Source organism: Ranitomeya imitator, chromosome 2, assembly GCF_032444005.1.
Source record: "Ranitomeya imitator isolate aRanImi1 chromosome 2, aRanImi1.pri, whole genome shotgun sequence".
Classification (NCBI taxonomy): domain Eukaryota; kingdom Metazoa; phylum Chordata; class Amphibia; order Anura; family Dendrobatidae; genus Ranitomeya; species Ranitomeya imitator.
Window position 1 is genome coordinate 793,083,979 of NC_091283.1, and position 16,016 is coordinate 793,099,994.

General features: G+C 42.4%; 1 protein-coding gene across 2 annotated transcripts in view; it reads right to left on the bottom strand.

The window, feature by feature from the left end:
* Positions 1 to 2,738: 2,738 nt before the first annotated feature.
* The window catches only part of NSMCE4A (NSE4 homolog A, SMC5-SMC6 complex component), a 34,117-nt gene continuing 20,839 nt past the window's right edge, over positions 2,739 to 16,016 (bottom strand). For both annotated transcript variants that reach the window (XM_069753677.1, XM_069753676.1), the window contains exons 4-11: positions 15,578 to 15,729; positions 14,709 to 14,808; positions 12,598 to 12,688; positions 11,550 to 11,644; positions 9,666 to 9,714; positions 8,141 to 8,232; positions 5,360 to 5,429; positions 2,739 to 3,062 (exon numbers count right to left, since the gene is read on the bottom strand). In XM_069753677.1, the coding sequence (XP_069609778.1) occupies positions 5,379 to 5,429; positions 8,141 to 8,232; positions 9,666 to 9,714; positions 11,550 to 11,644; positions 12,598 to 12,688; positions 14,709 to 14,808; positions 15,578 to 15,729 (630 nt within the window). In that variant the 3' untranslated portion in view covers positions 2,739 to 3,062; positions 5,360 to 5,378. The remainder of the gene's footprint in view (positions 3,063 to 5,359; positions 5,430 to 8,140; positions 8,233 to 9,665; positions 9,715 to 11,549; positions 11,645 to 12,597; positions 12,689 to 14,708; positions 14,809 to 15,577; positions 15,730 to 16,016) is intronic.

The following is a 16,016-nucleotide window of genomic DNA, read 5'->3' on the forward strand; positions in this document are numbered from 1 at the left end:
TCCTTTTGCTGTCAAACATGACGATACACGCCGACCTGACGACCAGTTCCGGACTTTCAGCGACGACCAGCGATGTAACAGCAGGATCCTGATCGCTGCTGTGTGTCAAACACAACGAGATCGCTATCCAGGAAGCTGCAACGTCATGGATCGCTGTCGTTCTCGTTGGAAAGTTGTTCAGTGTGAAGGTACCTTTACAGTGCAATCCCCATGTTGTTTCATTTTAAATGTCTTTCTTTTCTATTTTCTATTGCATAATATACAGTCTTTTGTTATCTTAGCAATGTGTTGGCATGGAGCCTTTACCTTGGGGATGCGTTGGGTTCTGCTTGGGTTTGATGTTGCCTCTTTGCTGGATTTTCACTAGGTAATCTTGAACTGTTTTTGCTTAGTTTCTTGTTTTTTCTTATTATTATTATTATTATTATTATTTATTTATATAGCACCATTAATTCCATGGTGCTGTACATGAGATGGGGTTACATCAAAATACAAATATTACTTACAGTAAACAAAACTAACAATGACAGACTGATACAGAGGGGCGAGGACCCTGCCCTTGCGGGATTACATTCTTATGAATGTCTCTTGTAATAGCTTGAAATCCTTAAAATCTTTGTGTGTATTTTGTCATATCTGTACATTTCCAAGAAATGTCCTCCAATCTTCTCATTATAAGGTAGAAAAATATTTAGAATTGAGAGTCCTCAGTAGTTGACACCATCTTTTCAGTTAGGCATTAAAAGGTAACAAATTGCAAGCTTTCAAGACTACACAGGTCTCTTCATCAGGGATAGACTAAAAGAAATAATGGCGAATCACATATTTATGCACAACACATCACAGGAAAAAAAAAAACAGAAAAAAACATGGATAAGACAGGTGACATGAAGCAGAATTACCATGAGTGATAAACAGTTATGTCCATAAATATTGGACCAGCTCTTAGATAAGGAATGTTTTATTGTCCTCTGATTGGGGTCTGGTTCCGTTGTGATGACCCCACATGGTCTGAGGGGCAAATTCCTTAGTTCCTTAATTGATATAAACTCAAAGTTTGTTTAGGAGCTCTTCTTACCGTATGACTCCACATCGCGACTGCACAGCTTCATACTTCAGGCCCAGCAAATACAACAGATAAGTTGGAGCTAAACCCAACAATTTCTACACGATCAGCCGACCACCTCATGTTGATGGAAGCCCCCAGATCTCCATGAATGAAAGATTCTAGTTGGGAATGGTTTACTGATAAAAATTGTGTAATTCATTAACAAAATGGCGTATTAGTTGTCATTGCAAACAGAATCGTCAATCGAGAACTGGTTTCCAAATCACACCGAAAATCAAAATCAAACAAAAAAATTGAGATCATAGGAGGATCCGAGTAGAGTGCATGGATCCAACATGTCTGCATACGTTGCTGATGAGACGGTGGATGGTGTCGTGGAGATCTCCTCCCAGGTGTGGATCAGTGCATCAGTGAGCTCCTAGACAGACTGTGGTGCTACCTGGCAGTGGAGGACACACGGATATGTAATGTCTCAGAGGTTCTCTATTGGATTCATGTCTGGGAAACTTGAGAAGCAGTCCATGGTACCAACACCTTCATCATCCCGGAACTGCCTACATTCTTGAGGCTGAGCTTTGTTCAGCACCAGGAGGAATCTATGGCTCACTGCACCACAGTGAGGTCTGACAATGGTGCTGAGGACTTCATCCCAGTACCTGACAGCAGTCAGCGCACCACTGGCTATTATTTATTATTATTATTATTGTTTATTTATTTATATAGCACCATTGATTCCATGGTGCTGTACATGAGGCTATGATGTAGAGCAGTGTTTCCCAAACTCCAGTCCTCAAGGCCTCCCACCGGTCATTTTTTTTTAGGATTTCCATAGTGTACACAGATGACAGAATTCCTGATGCCTTGATGATCCTTCTACCACCTCTACAATACTAAGGCAATCTTGAGACATGAGCTCTTGGGGGCCGGGAGAACTGGAGTTGGGGAAAAACTGATGTAGAGGTTTGTGCTACCCTCTAAGAATATATCTCCTAAGACCATCCTGACCCAATACTAAACCGGTCATTCTGGATGTTGTCACAGGCAGTACAACATTCATCAAGTCTCCAGACTCTTTCACATCTGTCCCGAGGCGGACCTGCCAATGCCAATCATCGAGCTGAACAGAGCTGGGCGCTCGAGCAGGATGAGGGGCCCTCATGGAGTTTCTGCATACAGGGAAATGTTAGATCTGCAGCAGATAAAACAGGGATTTTGTCAAAATTACAGCAAGCAACTCAGTGACACAGCGCTGGTATTGGGGTCTCTGCCCTTAGTGTCGCCTCCTAGTGGACAGCAGCATAACACCCATGGTCCTGTGTCCCCCAATGAGACGACAGAGTAAGATGGATGCCATATAACTAGACTGTGACATCACTATAATGTGACCTCTGGTCCCCCCAATAATCCTGAAAATGAAGTGCCCACAATACTGGATTAGCCCTCCATCCCGCTACGTCTCCCCAGGACAGGGACACTCCTGGACAAATCAGACATTCTGTTGGATGAAGGGACCATTATTTCTGGTGGACATGACATTGGAACAAAAAAAAGGGAATTCTTCCAGAATGGGTGCAGCCCCAATTGGATGAGACACGCAGATTAAATTAAACAATCCAATGAAAAGTTCTCTTACTTACAAATAAAAAAATTTAAAAAAAACTCCATTGGGCCGATTACAGAAAACATATTTATTTGAAAAGTCAGTCTCAGAATGTAAAGAATTTCTAGACTTTATAAACTTATTAAAAAAACAAAACAAACTTTACAGCAGGTAGAAAATACTTATATGTGTCCATAACTTGAAACATTCAGTGTCCGGGTAATAGGACATTTGCTTAACCCCATAATGGCCACAGAATATTTAGCATAAAATACTTTAAATACTTTAAATATATACAGGCTATATACACATAATAAAACTTCCTTATAACATATAGAACAATTTACAGATGGTTAGTATAATGATATTTTGGTACGGGAGAAGTTTCCAAACCTAAAAAAAAACAAAAATATACAGAAAATTAATTTAAAAACCTAAAATAACTGCATTACAGGGGCTGTCCAGCCTTAGGGTGAAAGTTTACCATCACTCTACGTGACAGCAGACTTCTACGTTAAGGCCATCACCACAACTATACAATGCTGGGGCTCTATGCTAGGATTACTTCTGCATTGTGGAGCCATTTTTTCCTCCTCATCTGCCCCCTTTAATGCTAGCCTGGCCCCCCACCATGTACCCTTGGCCTCCAGGAATGACTTAGGGTCACGTGTGATGCCATGTAGAGAGACCAGCAGGGTATCTGGTTATCGTTTCTACTGAAGAATTCTGGTTTTTGTACAATTTGCTGAAGATACAAAGATAATCTGCAGATAAACGTCAACTTCAACTCAAAGCCTAAAAATCTGCACCAAATCCAGGGCTCATTTCCCACAGAATTCGATAAGCTGTGTGGCTCAACCGATCACAGGCTAAGGCCACGTTCACAAGTTCAGTATTTGGTCAGTGCTTTACATCAATATGTGTAAGCCGAAACCAGGAGTGGGTGATAAATGCAGAAGTGGTGACGTGTTTCTATTCGGTTACGTTCACACGTTGCTTTTTTGCAGTATTTTTTTTCTGCAGCCAAAACCTGATCTCTTGACATTAAAAAAAGCTGCAGACAAAAAGCAGGTTTTTCGGCGTTTTTCAGTATCCTAAAATTCAGCTTTGCTTCCACCGTACAAGCATGAGCAATGCAAGGTGTTGGGTCACCAATGCATGATAATTATGTGAAACCATAAAATATTTTTCGAAAAAGTGTTAAACCGATCAAATTATTTAGTGGAAAAAGATTTTTATGTCTGAAAAAAATAGTGACTATTCTGACCAAAAAAATCCATAATTACAAATGTAACAACAGAAATAGATGAATAGGTCAGGAATAGTTTACCTAAGACATTGGTATGGTGCACGTAGTTTACTTTCACACATTGGTCAGGGCCATTGAGTTGATCAAGGCAATTGTTTAACACATCACTAATTAAATTCTAATGCCAACTGAAATTCTCAGGTGTGGAGACCAAGATATTATGGTTTAAACTTAGGGAAAAAAAAAAAATCACAAAAATAAATGTGTATCACAGTAAAAAAGAAAACTGTGTGCATGAGATTTCTGAAATCTCGTAGCTTCTGCTGGTACTGTTGAAATAAACTTTCAATTTGCATTAAAAAATGCACCAAAAAACGCAAAGTGTAAACACAGCCATCTACTTTTCCTCCGATTGTTCAACTCTTGGTTTTGGCTTACAAATACTGATGTAAAATACTGACCAAATACTGAACGTGTGAATGTGGCCCAAGGCGGAATACCACCGACGCCAGCAGGCATTAAAGGGAACCTGTCACCCCCAAAATCGAAGGTGAGCTAAGCCCACCAGCATCAGGGGCTTATCTACAGCATTCTGTAATGCATTCTGTAATGCTGTAGATAAGCCCCCGATGTATCCTGAAAGATGAGAAAAAGAGGATAGATTATACTCACCCAGGGGAGGTCCCGCTGCGGTCCGGTCCGATGGGCGTCGCGGTCCGGGGCCCCCCCATCTTCTTACAATGATGTCCTCTTCTTGTCTTCACGCTGCGGCTCAGGCACAGGCGTACTTTGTCTGCCCTGTTGAGGGCAGAGCAAAGCACTGCAGTGCGCAGGCGCCGGGAAAGGTCAGAGAGGCCCAGCGCCTCCGCACTGCAGTACTTTGCTCTGCCCTCAACAGGGCAGACAAAGTACTCCTGCGCCGGAGCCGCAGCGTGAAGACAAGAAGAGGATGTCATCGTAAGAAGATGGGAGGCCCCGGACCAGACCACGATGCCCATCGGACCCGGACCGCAGCGGGAATGCCCCTGGGTAAGTATAATCTAATCTCTTTTTCTCATCTTTCAGGATACATCGGGGGCTTATCTACAGCATTACAGAATGCTGTAGATAAGCCCCTGATGATGGTGGGCTTAACTCACCTTCGATTTTGGGGGTGACAAGTTCCTTTTAATGGTGTGTCAAGAGTGAGACCAAGAATCATAGACCTAAGGGATCAATATGGGCAAATATTTATTTTATTATTTTTAACTCATCTCGGCAGTTTAAACAAATTTCATCTGCGGAAAAATCCATATAATTCCAAAATTGCAAGAAAAAAAAAAATTTTGTGATCAAAATAAAAAGATTGCTAAGAACTTCATAAAACATGACTACACCTAGAAAAACTAAGCTGCTCCATAGCTGCAAACCATCTAGTCATGAGCAGTAGCCAACTACTTACATGAACATGCTGCGGCTGGTCACGAGGGAGGAATCATGGGTTCTGTAATCTCAAATGTTTTCACAATTTCCTTGGGGAAAAACAAACAAAATAAAAAATCACAACACGCATTTGGAAACCAAAAAATGGCCATGTGGCTTTTCACTCCTGTATACAAGCTGTGTACAAGAAAGGAACCCTATGCATGGAGATCAATACATGTATAAATGTAAGTACAATACCAATACATGAAGACCAAGGTAAAGAAATTAGAAACCAAACGGTTATAATACAAAAGAGTATACCTTTATTAGAGAATATGTATAAAAAATATATATGAGTAAATAAACAACAATAACAGTAACGTGCCTGTAGCTGGAGGACAATTTATATAACAAAGATTGTACCAAATAGTCAAGATAAAAACGGACGCAAAAAGGAGATGAGGTATGTATAAAAGAAATTAAAGGGCCAAATACCATATATAAGCTGGAGGAAACGGCACTCTGCCGTAATAATGAAGGAAAATATAAGAAAAAACAACTATGTGTAAGGGAGAAAATGATAAAAGTAAATAATAAATAAGAATAATGATAGTATATATAAATATATATATATATATAAACCAATGTGTGTGCAAAAAGAACTGGTGCTACACTGCAAATAAATAGACTATATGTACAAGATGTATAACAATTATGTGTGTGAATAAAAGCAAATGTGAATGAAAACTGCGTGAATGTAAAAAAGAAGTGCCAATTATACAACCGTTTGGTTTCTAATTTCTTTACCTTGGTCTTCATGTATTGGTATTGTACTTACATTTATACATGTATTGATCTCCATGCATAGGGTTCCTTTCTTGTACTCAATAACCGAAAGGTCTTCCATTCATTGATTTAGCAGTGGCACTTTTCTTTTACCTTATTTCTTCACTTGGGCACGAATATATCACTCGTATTATTATTCTTATGCTCATTTTACATATATTTTTTAAACAAAAAATTCTTTGTTCATTGGGTTTATTTATTTATTTATTTGGTCCACTGTTCTTTCCTGTATACAAGCTGTGCACAACTTCTACACCTGTGCTTCTCAAACTCGGAGGCCGCCCCCACTAAGGCCTCATTCAGACAGGAGGGAATTCTTGTATGTAAAAACACGGACCCTTGAATGTCAGATCCAAAACACAGATGAAAGTCAGATTATGGTCAGTGTTTATTCAATGATTTTCTCATATGAAGAAATACATAAATTGCAAAACTTCACATTGCAATGTTAAAAATGGACAAGACACAAGGACATCCACACGGACTGTTATGTGTACTATCACTGATTTTTCACGGACCCATAGACTTGTAGGGGCGATTTTGATCCATAACTTGGTTTAAAAAAATGGACATGTTATAGACAAAAGTACTAAAGATTGTGGGGGTCTCAGCAGTCTGCCATGTCTAAAGTTTAAAAAATAGTTTTTCATAACAGCTTCTGTAAGTATCTCTTGCCCAATAGTCGGGGAAGGGTCAATTATAATTACCATATTTTTCTGACCATAAGACGCACTTTTTTTCCTCCAAATATGGGAGGAAAGTGTGGGTGTGTCTTATGGTAGGGATGTAGCATGTGGGGAGGAGGGCAGCACTGTTATCCCACTTCAGGAGGCAGAAAAATGTCCCCCACTGCCCTGAATCAGTGCTGGGGAAACCACATGGTCCCGTTGATTAAGTGCAGTGAATATTCATTAGCTGCTTCCCCGCCCACCTATCAGCTGAGTGGTGAGCCAGGAGCAGCAAATGAATACTCCATTTACAGGGACACACATGGTTTCCCCAGCAGCTGGATTCCTGCAGCAGCTGGGGAGATCTGTGTGTCCGGGGGAGGAGGAGGAAGCAGCAGCAGCAGGGTGGCAGGGGAGAAGAGATGAGATCGCTGCATACCTGTCTGGGCTGGACTGCTGTGCACAAGGAGGACCTGTGTGATGTCAGAAGTGGGCGGGCTGGAGCATCACATGGCAGCTCAGAGCCCTCCCTCTTCTTGACATCATCACAGGTCCTTCAGAAGCTCCACTAGAATCTGCTGGCTTCCTCTTATAACCTGTGCTGTCACATCTGTGCTGGAAAGGCAGCAAGAGGGAAGGCTCTGTGTGTGCGGTCATGGGATTCTCCAGCTTTTTATCTCACCACGGCGTGCCTGGCTGCCACAATTAAGAGGTTAGTCTTTACAAAACACAATAAAGCACTCTGCCACTCCTTTGGTGAACTATAACTCCCAGCATGTCATAGGATCTGCAGGACATGCTGGGAGTTATAGTTCTTCCATGGGATTTTAAAGCAGCACTCCAGTGTTATTTTGCAGTGCTGGAGTGGTGCTTTCAAGCCCTGTGCCCCCATTCTTATACTCACCCTCCAGCATCTTCATATAGTACTTGACAGACACCATACTGGTCCCGCAGCTTCCAACATAATAACATACTATTATATATAATAACACCACATATAATAGTATGTTATTTATGTTATTAGATATTTTACCACATTTTTTTGCTTCAAATATTTTTTTCCACCTCTAAAACCTGGGTGCGCCTTATAGTCCGGTGCGTCTTATAGTCCGAAAAATACGGTATCAGCCGTCTGAAAGCAGGATTACTCCAGCAGGCTCAGGCCACACATGACCGAATGGCCATAACATTACACTGGTCCGTCATCCTGCAGCGGCCTCCCCTTGCAAAATTATTTGCCCAGCAACTAAAACTAGAAAATTTCCCAAACGTTATTTTATCTCCTGTAAAATTCATGATCTTACCGTCCAGTCCTGATGGCTTAGGCTGATGACACCTTGATATCTGGGCTGGTTATCCTTGTCGACCTGTGACTCACTTTCCTGAGATATCGGCTCTGGTAAAAGAAAGCAAGAGAACTTTATATGGTCTCACAGTAGAAATGGATTGTGACCATGTATCCCGCTTAATAGCAGATAGAAGGAGACGTGGATATAATCCGCGCTGCTGCAGAAATCACAATCCCAATATATGGATAAAAGATGGCATTTTATTCACAATTCTCTCAACTCGTTTTGAAGTTAACATAATTTCCTCCTCAGGAGATGCATAAGTCGCCCTTCACGATGTTGGACTGTAAGCACAACACCCACTTGTGGACGTCGAGCCCTCATACCACTCTCATGGAATCTGTCTCTGACAGTTTGAGCAGCCACATGGATGATAGTGGCCTGCAGAAGAAGTCATTTTACGGAGCTCTGGCACTGCTCATCCTGTTCCTCCTTGCACAAAGGAGAAGGTAGTGGTCCTGCTGCTGTGTTGTTGCCCTCCTATGGCCCCCTCCACATCTCCTGGTATACTAGCCTGTCTCCTGGTATCTGCTCCATGTTTTGGACACTATGCTGAAACAGCTACACTTCTTGCCACAGCTCACATTGATGTGCAATCCTGGATGAGCTGTATTACTTGAGCAATATCTGCGGCTTGCTTTTGTATCTCTAGGGGTGAGAGCAATGACAAAATGCAAAAGGGACCAAAAAAACAGACAAAAAGGATGATAAATATTCTGTGGTCACCCCCTGCAGAACCACTCCTTTAGAGGTTGTCTTGCTAATTGCCGATCATTTCTACCTGTTGTCTGTTCCATTTGCACAGCAGCAGGAGAAATTGATTCACAATCAGTGTTGCTTCATAACTGAACAGGTTGATTTCCATAAGTATGATTTATTTGGCGCTATACTGTGTTGTTTAAGTGTTCCCTTTTTTTTTTTTTCAGCAGTGTATATATATGTATATGGGCAGCACGGTGGCTCAGTGGTTAGCACTGCAGCCTTGAGTTCAAATCCCGCCGAGGACATCTGCAAGGAGTTTATGTTCTCCCTGTTTTGTGTGGGTTTCCTCTGGTCTCCTCCCACACTCCAAAGACAAACTGACAGGAAATCTAGATTGTGAGCCCCAATGGGGACAGTGGCAATAATGTCTGTAAAGTTCTGTGGAATTAATGGCGACACTCCAATTTTCCAAATGGCAGTGCATTATATTTCACTTGTCAATTGTCAAATTTGCTAAAGAGGATTCATGATGGTGGGGCAATAAGATACACGCATTCTAAATTCTTATCCCCATTCCAGCAGTCACCCGAACCTGAAACAATGACGTCACCGTCCACCAGTGACCTCACGGCTGCTGATTGCCTGGAGCGTGGAGCGGAGGCCAGGGGCGACTATGCTTTCCTTTTTTTATGTTTTATCACCATAGCTCCTCTCTGCTATAATTATCAATAGAAAAAAAATGTCCTATTTTAAAAGTAGGGGTGCAGTCGTGCCTTACCTATTATTGGTAATTTATCTTGGTCAAGCTTTATTCTTGCAAATCCATCCTTTATAAAAAGAAAAAAAAACACAGGAAAAAAATGTCAAATTTGTTGCCTATGTATGGTAAGGTTTAATGTGCATTCAGATACTACAAAGCAGGAAAAAAAAAACTACAGTATATACTCGAGTATAAGCTGAGATTTTCAGCCCATTTTTTGGGGTTGAAAGTCCCCCTCTTGGCTTTTACTCGAGTCATACTCAGGGGTCGGCAGGGGAGGGGGAGCGGGGGCTGTCTAAGTATACTCACCTGCTCCTGGCGCGGTCCCTGCAGGTCCCTGGCTTCCCGGCACCCCAGCTTCTAACTGTACTGAGCGGTCACATGCTACAGCTCATTACAGTAATGAATATGCGGCTCCACCTCCCATAGGGGTGGAGCCGCATATTCATTACTGTAATGAGCGGTAACAGTGACCGCTCAGTACAGGAAGAAGCTGCGGCGCCGGGGAAACAGGGACTGCACAGCGCCAGGAGCAGGTGAGTATAATGGGGAGCGCAGCGCTGCGCGATACTCACCTGCTCCTTGCTCCGGCGCCCCTCCATCTTCAGCGTCTTCTGCAGTGACGCTCAGGTCAGAGGGCGCGGTGACGTGGTTAGTGCGCGCCCTCTGCCTGAACGTCAGTGCAGAAGATGCTGAAGATGGAGCGGCGCCGGAAACAAACTCAGGTGAATATTGAAAGTGCCGGGGGCCTGAGCTACGGAGAGGTGAGTATGTGATTTTTTATTTTTTTATCGCAGCAACAGCAAATGGGGCAAGTGTCTGTATGGATCCATAACCAACATTTGTGCAGCACTATATGGCGTAAATATCTTTATGGAGCATCTTATGGGGACATAATTAACGTTTATGGAGCATTATATGGGGCAAGTGTCTGTATGGAGCATCTTATGGGGCCATAATCAACGTTTGTGCAGCATTATATGGTGCAAGTGTCTGTATGGAGCCATAATCAAGGTTTGTGCAGCACTATATGGGGCAAATATCTTTATGGAGAATCTTATGTGGCCATAATCAACATTTGTGCAGCATTATATTGGGCAAATGTGTCTATGGAGCATCTTATGGGGCCATTATTAACCTTTATGCAGGATTATATGGGGCATATTTTAATATGGAGCATCTTATGGGGCCATCATGAACTGTATGGAGCATTATATTGGGCATATTTTGTATGGAGCATTATATGGGGCCCATCATGAACTGTATGGAGCATTATATGGGGCTCCCGATTCAATATGGATATTCAAAAACACTTAACCTTTACTTTTATTGGTATCTATTTTTATTTTTGACATTTCCCGGTAGCTGCTGCATTTTCCACCCTAGGCTTATACTCGAGTCATTAAGTTTTCCCAGTTTTTTGTAGCAAAATTAGGGGGGTTGGCTTCTACTCGAGTATATACGGTAATTCTCAGATGTCACAAAGATGGAGAAGCATAGTGACAATTTTGGTGAAGAGTGCATTTTTGTTTTGTGTTTTTTACATTTAAACAGGTTTTTCCACATACTGTTAAGACATCTCCTCACACTTAATAATAGATGAGGCCCTGAGTCATTTTTTCAAAGGCATGTGTACCCCATGGAAATTAATAAAAATGATAGAAAGCCAGGACTAGATGCCCCCCACCTGGGCCTACACACCTTGTAGATTAATCTGCTGCTGGTGGAATTGTTAGAAAATTGGATAAATGAGCTCCACTCCCTTTGTTTTCACACATTTGTATGTGCTGATTTGTGCATACACATTCTCTACACAGTATATACAAGTAGAACATTCATCAGACAAAATTACAATCCATCAATTATGGTCAAACATTTTTTAGTGGGGGAGGGGGGACTTACCCGGATTATAAAGGAAACATGAAAGATGTTCTCAATTGTACGAGCAAAAGAATTTGGATCAATGACAAAATCAAAAAAAGATATAGGAGTATCCGCTGTAAAAAGGAAAAACAGAAAAAACAAACTGTATGTAAAAGAATAAGACGACAGATAAGGATGGGAACATTAGGAGGTGGCGAAGTGCAGGTTGTGCAGAAATACTACAATCCCGCAGAGAGGAACAGTCACGTGGAGTTCTACCATGTGAGTAATACACAACTGTCCAGTACTATTATATTAATGACCTTTCCTTATGGCGCAGTCAGGCGGCCGTATAAATCAGACTGAGATCGGATCACAAAGCGAGGACTGGCCGACGGCTTCATATATTTCTATGCAGCTGTCACGCTGAGGTTGATGGAGCCGCAACAAGTCCGAGCAATGTGTTCCTTACAATGGTTCTTCAATATTACATTAGTGGGGGTCCCACACTCTCAGATGAGCTGTTCTTACTATTGGCAGCAGCCGTATTTTCGCTCACGCAGAGCTGAATTAATTCATTCAAATAGACGCGGATGTGCGGGATCCGGCAGCAGCCACAACATAGCTGATGGATCTGTGCTCTTTAGTAGACATGAGCGAATATCGACAGATCCCTCCTTACACGGCTCGAGAGCATGGAGAGCCTGTGTGTTGTGACTGTCACACAGCTGCGGCACCGGACACCTGATTATCGGGAGCGCTCCAGGTATTCAGCGAGCTGAATAAGGAGGGATCCGAGGATATTCACTCATGTCTACTTTTTAGCTCTGCAACTGCTTACACCCGACTGCCTCCAGCCCTAAGGACAGCAGATCAGCAGTGGTGCCAGATTTCTGACCCCACCAATCTAATATTGATGACCTCTCCAGAGGAGAGCTCATCAATATAAAAGTAGTGGAACAACCCTTTAAGGTCACTTTGGAAACAAACATTATGCTATGTAGACATGAGCAGATCAATACATATTACAATTATTGCACAATATGCAATACCACAACATTGCTATACAAGTAAATTTCACACTTACGATCCTCCCTGAAATAAGTCTGCAGGAATCCTAAAATCCTTTCTACTTCTTTTTCTGTAGCTTCTTGGTGAGACTCTTCCATTTTTTTCAGCTACAAAAACAAATAAAAAAAAATCCCACAGGCAATAAGTGATTGCTTTGCTAATGTGCAAGGAGTAGGAAAAATGTAGCGATGACAAAGATATTTAAATGCGTTTTGCAGAATGGGATTTACGGACTGAGATCCTAGCTCAGAGCCGATTCATCTGCCCGATCCACGAGCAGCAGGACCAGACACTGGCTGTATGATCTCAGCCATAATGTTTGACTCCGATATGCTGCGGCATTGAAAGCTGGTTGGGGACTGAGACACATGAAGACCGGTCGGACAGACGGGTCCACGATGGCTTCTCGCTACCCAATGACTGGATCACAGGTCTCTCCCTATACATGCACAGAGTCAAACATACCAGGCTGAAATCATAAAGCTAGTGTTTGATACATGCCGTCTGTGGCTCAGAACCAATGTATCAATATCGCACAATTTTCCGATACCCGTAGCATCTCCATTTTTCGTGATCTCTGGTTGTGTGAGGGCTTATTTTTAATGATACCATTTTGGTGCAGATACGTTCTTTTGATCGCCCGTTACTGCATTTTAATGCAATGTCGCGGCGACCAAAAAAAAACATAATTCTGGCATTTCAAATTTTTTTCTCGCTACGCCGTTCAGCGATCAGGTTAATCCTTTTTTTTAATGATAGATCGGGCTATTCTGAACGCAGCGATACCAAATATGTGTAGGTTTGATTTCTTTTTTTTTTTTATTGTTTTATTTTGAATGGGGCGAAAGGGGGGCGATTTAAACTTTTTATTTATTTATTTTTTTCATATTTTTTTATAACTTTTTTTTTTTTTTTACTTTGCCATGCTTCAAAAGCCTTTATGGGGGGCTAGAAGCTGGCACAACTCAATCGCCTCTGCTACATAGGAGCGATGCATAGATCGCTCCTATGTAGTAGAATTGTGGCATTGCTATGAGCGCCGACCACAGGGTGGCGCTCATAGCAATCAGGCACCAACAACCATAAAGGTCTCAAGGTTGTCATGCCGATGCATCGCTGACCCCTGATCAGGTGACGGGGTCAGCGATGAGCGCATTTCCAGCCGCATGCACTAGTTAAATGCTGCTGGCAGTGTTTGACAGCGGCATTTAACTAATTGATAGCGGCGGGTGAATCTCGATTATTCCACCTGCCGCTATTGCGGGCACATGTCAGCTGTTCAAAACAGCTGACATGTCCCAGCTTTGATGCGGGCTCACCGCCGGAGCCCGCATCAAAGTAGGGGATCTGACCTCGGACGTACTATCCCGTCCGAGGTCACAAAGATGTTAATCAAGTGTTGGATTTGTTTCATCCACTTGGTAGTGCTGGATTTAGTTTTGTCGGCTCGGACCAGTGACAACACACAACTGTAGTAGGTGTGGATAACAACTCATCTGAGCTCGCTCATCACTATTTTCTAACTTTTCTCTTGGGTTCACGCCACGTTCTTTCTACTCCATACTCCATCAGGGGCCTCTGTGACATATCCAACAACTTCAATGAGGAAAAAAAGAGTTTGAACTATAGACCAGACTCTACTTGACCTCCTTTCTGCCTGGGTCTGTTTTCAGTCCAGACACAATAGCGTGGCAGATGATCTGAAAAACTTTCTTTTGGCTTGAGGAAATATCTCCTGACACAGTGCAGAGCAGGGAGGAGGACATGGTGTGAACCCAGCCTTATTCAATTGCTCCTTTTAAGACCACAGAATTCCCAAGTGGTTTGCCCCCTGGCACCATCAGCAGAATACAGATGGCATTTATTTATCCCAGCTGTATCCTCTGGAGGTAACAAGTAAAGGGGCTGTTGCATTTTCTGACCAGCATTGAGGATGCTCATTCCAGCAGCGTGGCACGCGCTTATTACGTGGAGATATTTGGTAACGTGGTTTGTACAGAACAATCACAGTTCTGGAAATATTTTACCTGTACAACCCACATGTGCAAAAACTACATTGCAAAACCTTGGAGCACACTGCTGCTAAGTGTACAGGCTCCCTAAAACAGTAAGGCAAAGCCCACAAACCTGAGCCGGCATCACTCCCTTCTCCGCTACTTTACTAGCCCTTTTTTGACGTTCTATCTTTTGACGCATAACTGGCGGTTCGGTCTTAAAAGAACCTAACCTATTGGGGGGAAGAAAAAAAAAAGTGTAAGCTCGATTTTACAAAATTCATTTTTAGAAAATTACTTATAAAGGGAATCTGTCAGCAGGTTTTTGATACCTCATCTGAGAACAGCCTGATGTAGGCAAAGAGAAGCCGAATCCAACGATGTATCATACAGATTACTAGGTGCAGCCGTTCTCATACAATCATATGGGCAGCACGGTGGCGCAGTGGTTAGCACAGCTGCCTTGCAGCGCTGGGGTCCTGGGTTCTAATCCCACCCAGGACAACATCTGCAAAGAGTTTGTATGTTCTCTCCGTGTTTGCGTGGGTTTCCTCCGGGCACTCCGGTTTCCTCCCACATTCCAAAGACATACTGATAGGGTTTCTAGATTGTGAGCCCCATCGGGGACAGCGATGATAATGTGTGCAAACTGTAAAGCGCTGCGGAATATGTTAGCGCTATATAAAAATAAAGATTATTATTAATCAGAGTTTTTACATATAGCAATGAAGCAGAGCTGAGGAAGCTAACCCCGCCCACACCAGGCTCTGTATGCACAATGTCCATAGACAGTGAGCTGCCTGTCACAAGAGGGGCGTGTCTAACCAAGGCTCCTGTGACCAGATAATGGCTGGTACTAAAACAGTCATTCTAAGCAAACAAAACCACAGAGATTGACTAAAGATGCATCAATGAAATCTGTGTTTTAACCCCTACAGCATGCTGTCTTCAGCCTGCATAGCAAAAACCTGCTGACAGATTCCCTTTAAACTCTAAACTCACATGAAATGAAATGTCGGTGTTCTTTTGAAGTATTTATCGGCTTCAGTTCCCAGTTTTTGCCAGGCATCTTTGCTAAGATAACCCTTGGAACCATCCTCATCTTCACTATCGCTGTCTGCATTTTCCAGTCGATTTATACCCATGAATGAAAGCTGGAAAAAAGCATCAGATATTGTTAGACAACGTTCATTGTTTATAGTTTTTATTTCTAAAGCTGCATTAATACTTCTCACTGACCAAAAGAAATATACAGAAATAAACCTATGCCATTTTCTAATACCTAAAGTTTACGGCTAGTGTGAACACGACCTTATTTATCTCTCAGGCTATGTGCGCACATTGAATGTGTGCATCTGATTTTTCTGCAGCAAAAAAACAGATTGTTGGCAGGAAAAAGGTTGCGTAAAATATTTGCGGATTTGGCACATTTTAACTTGCA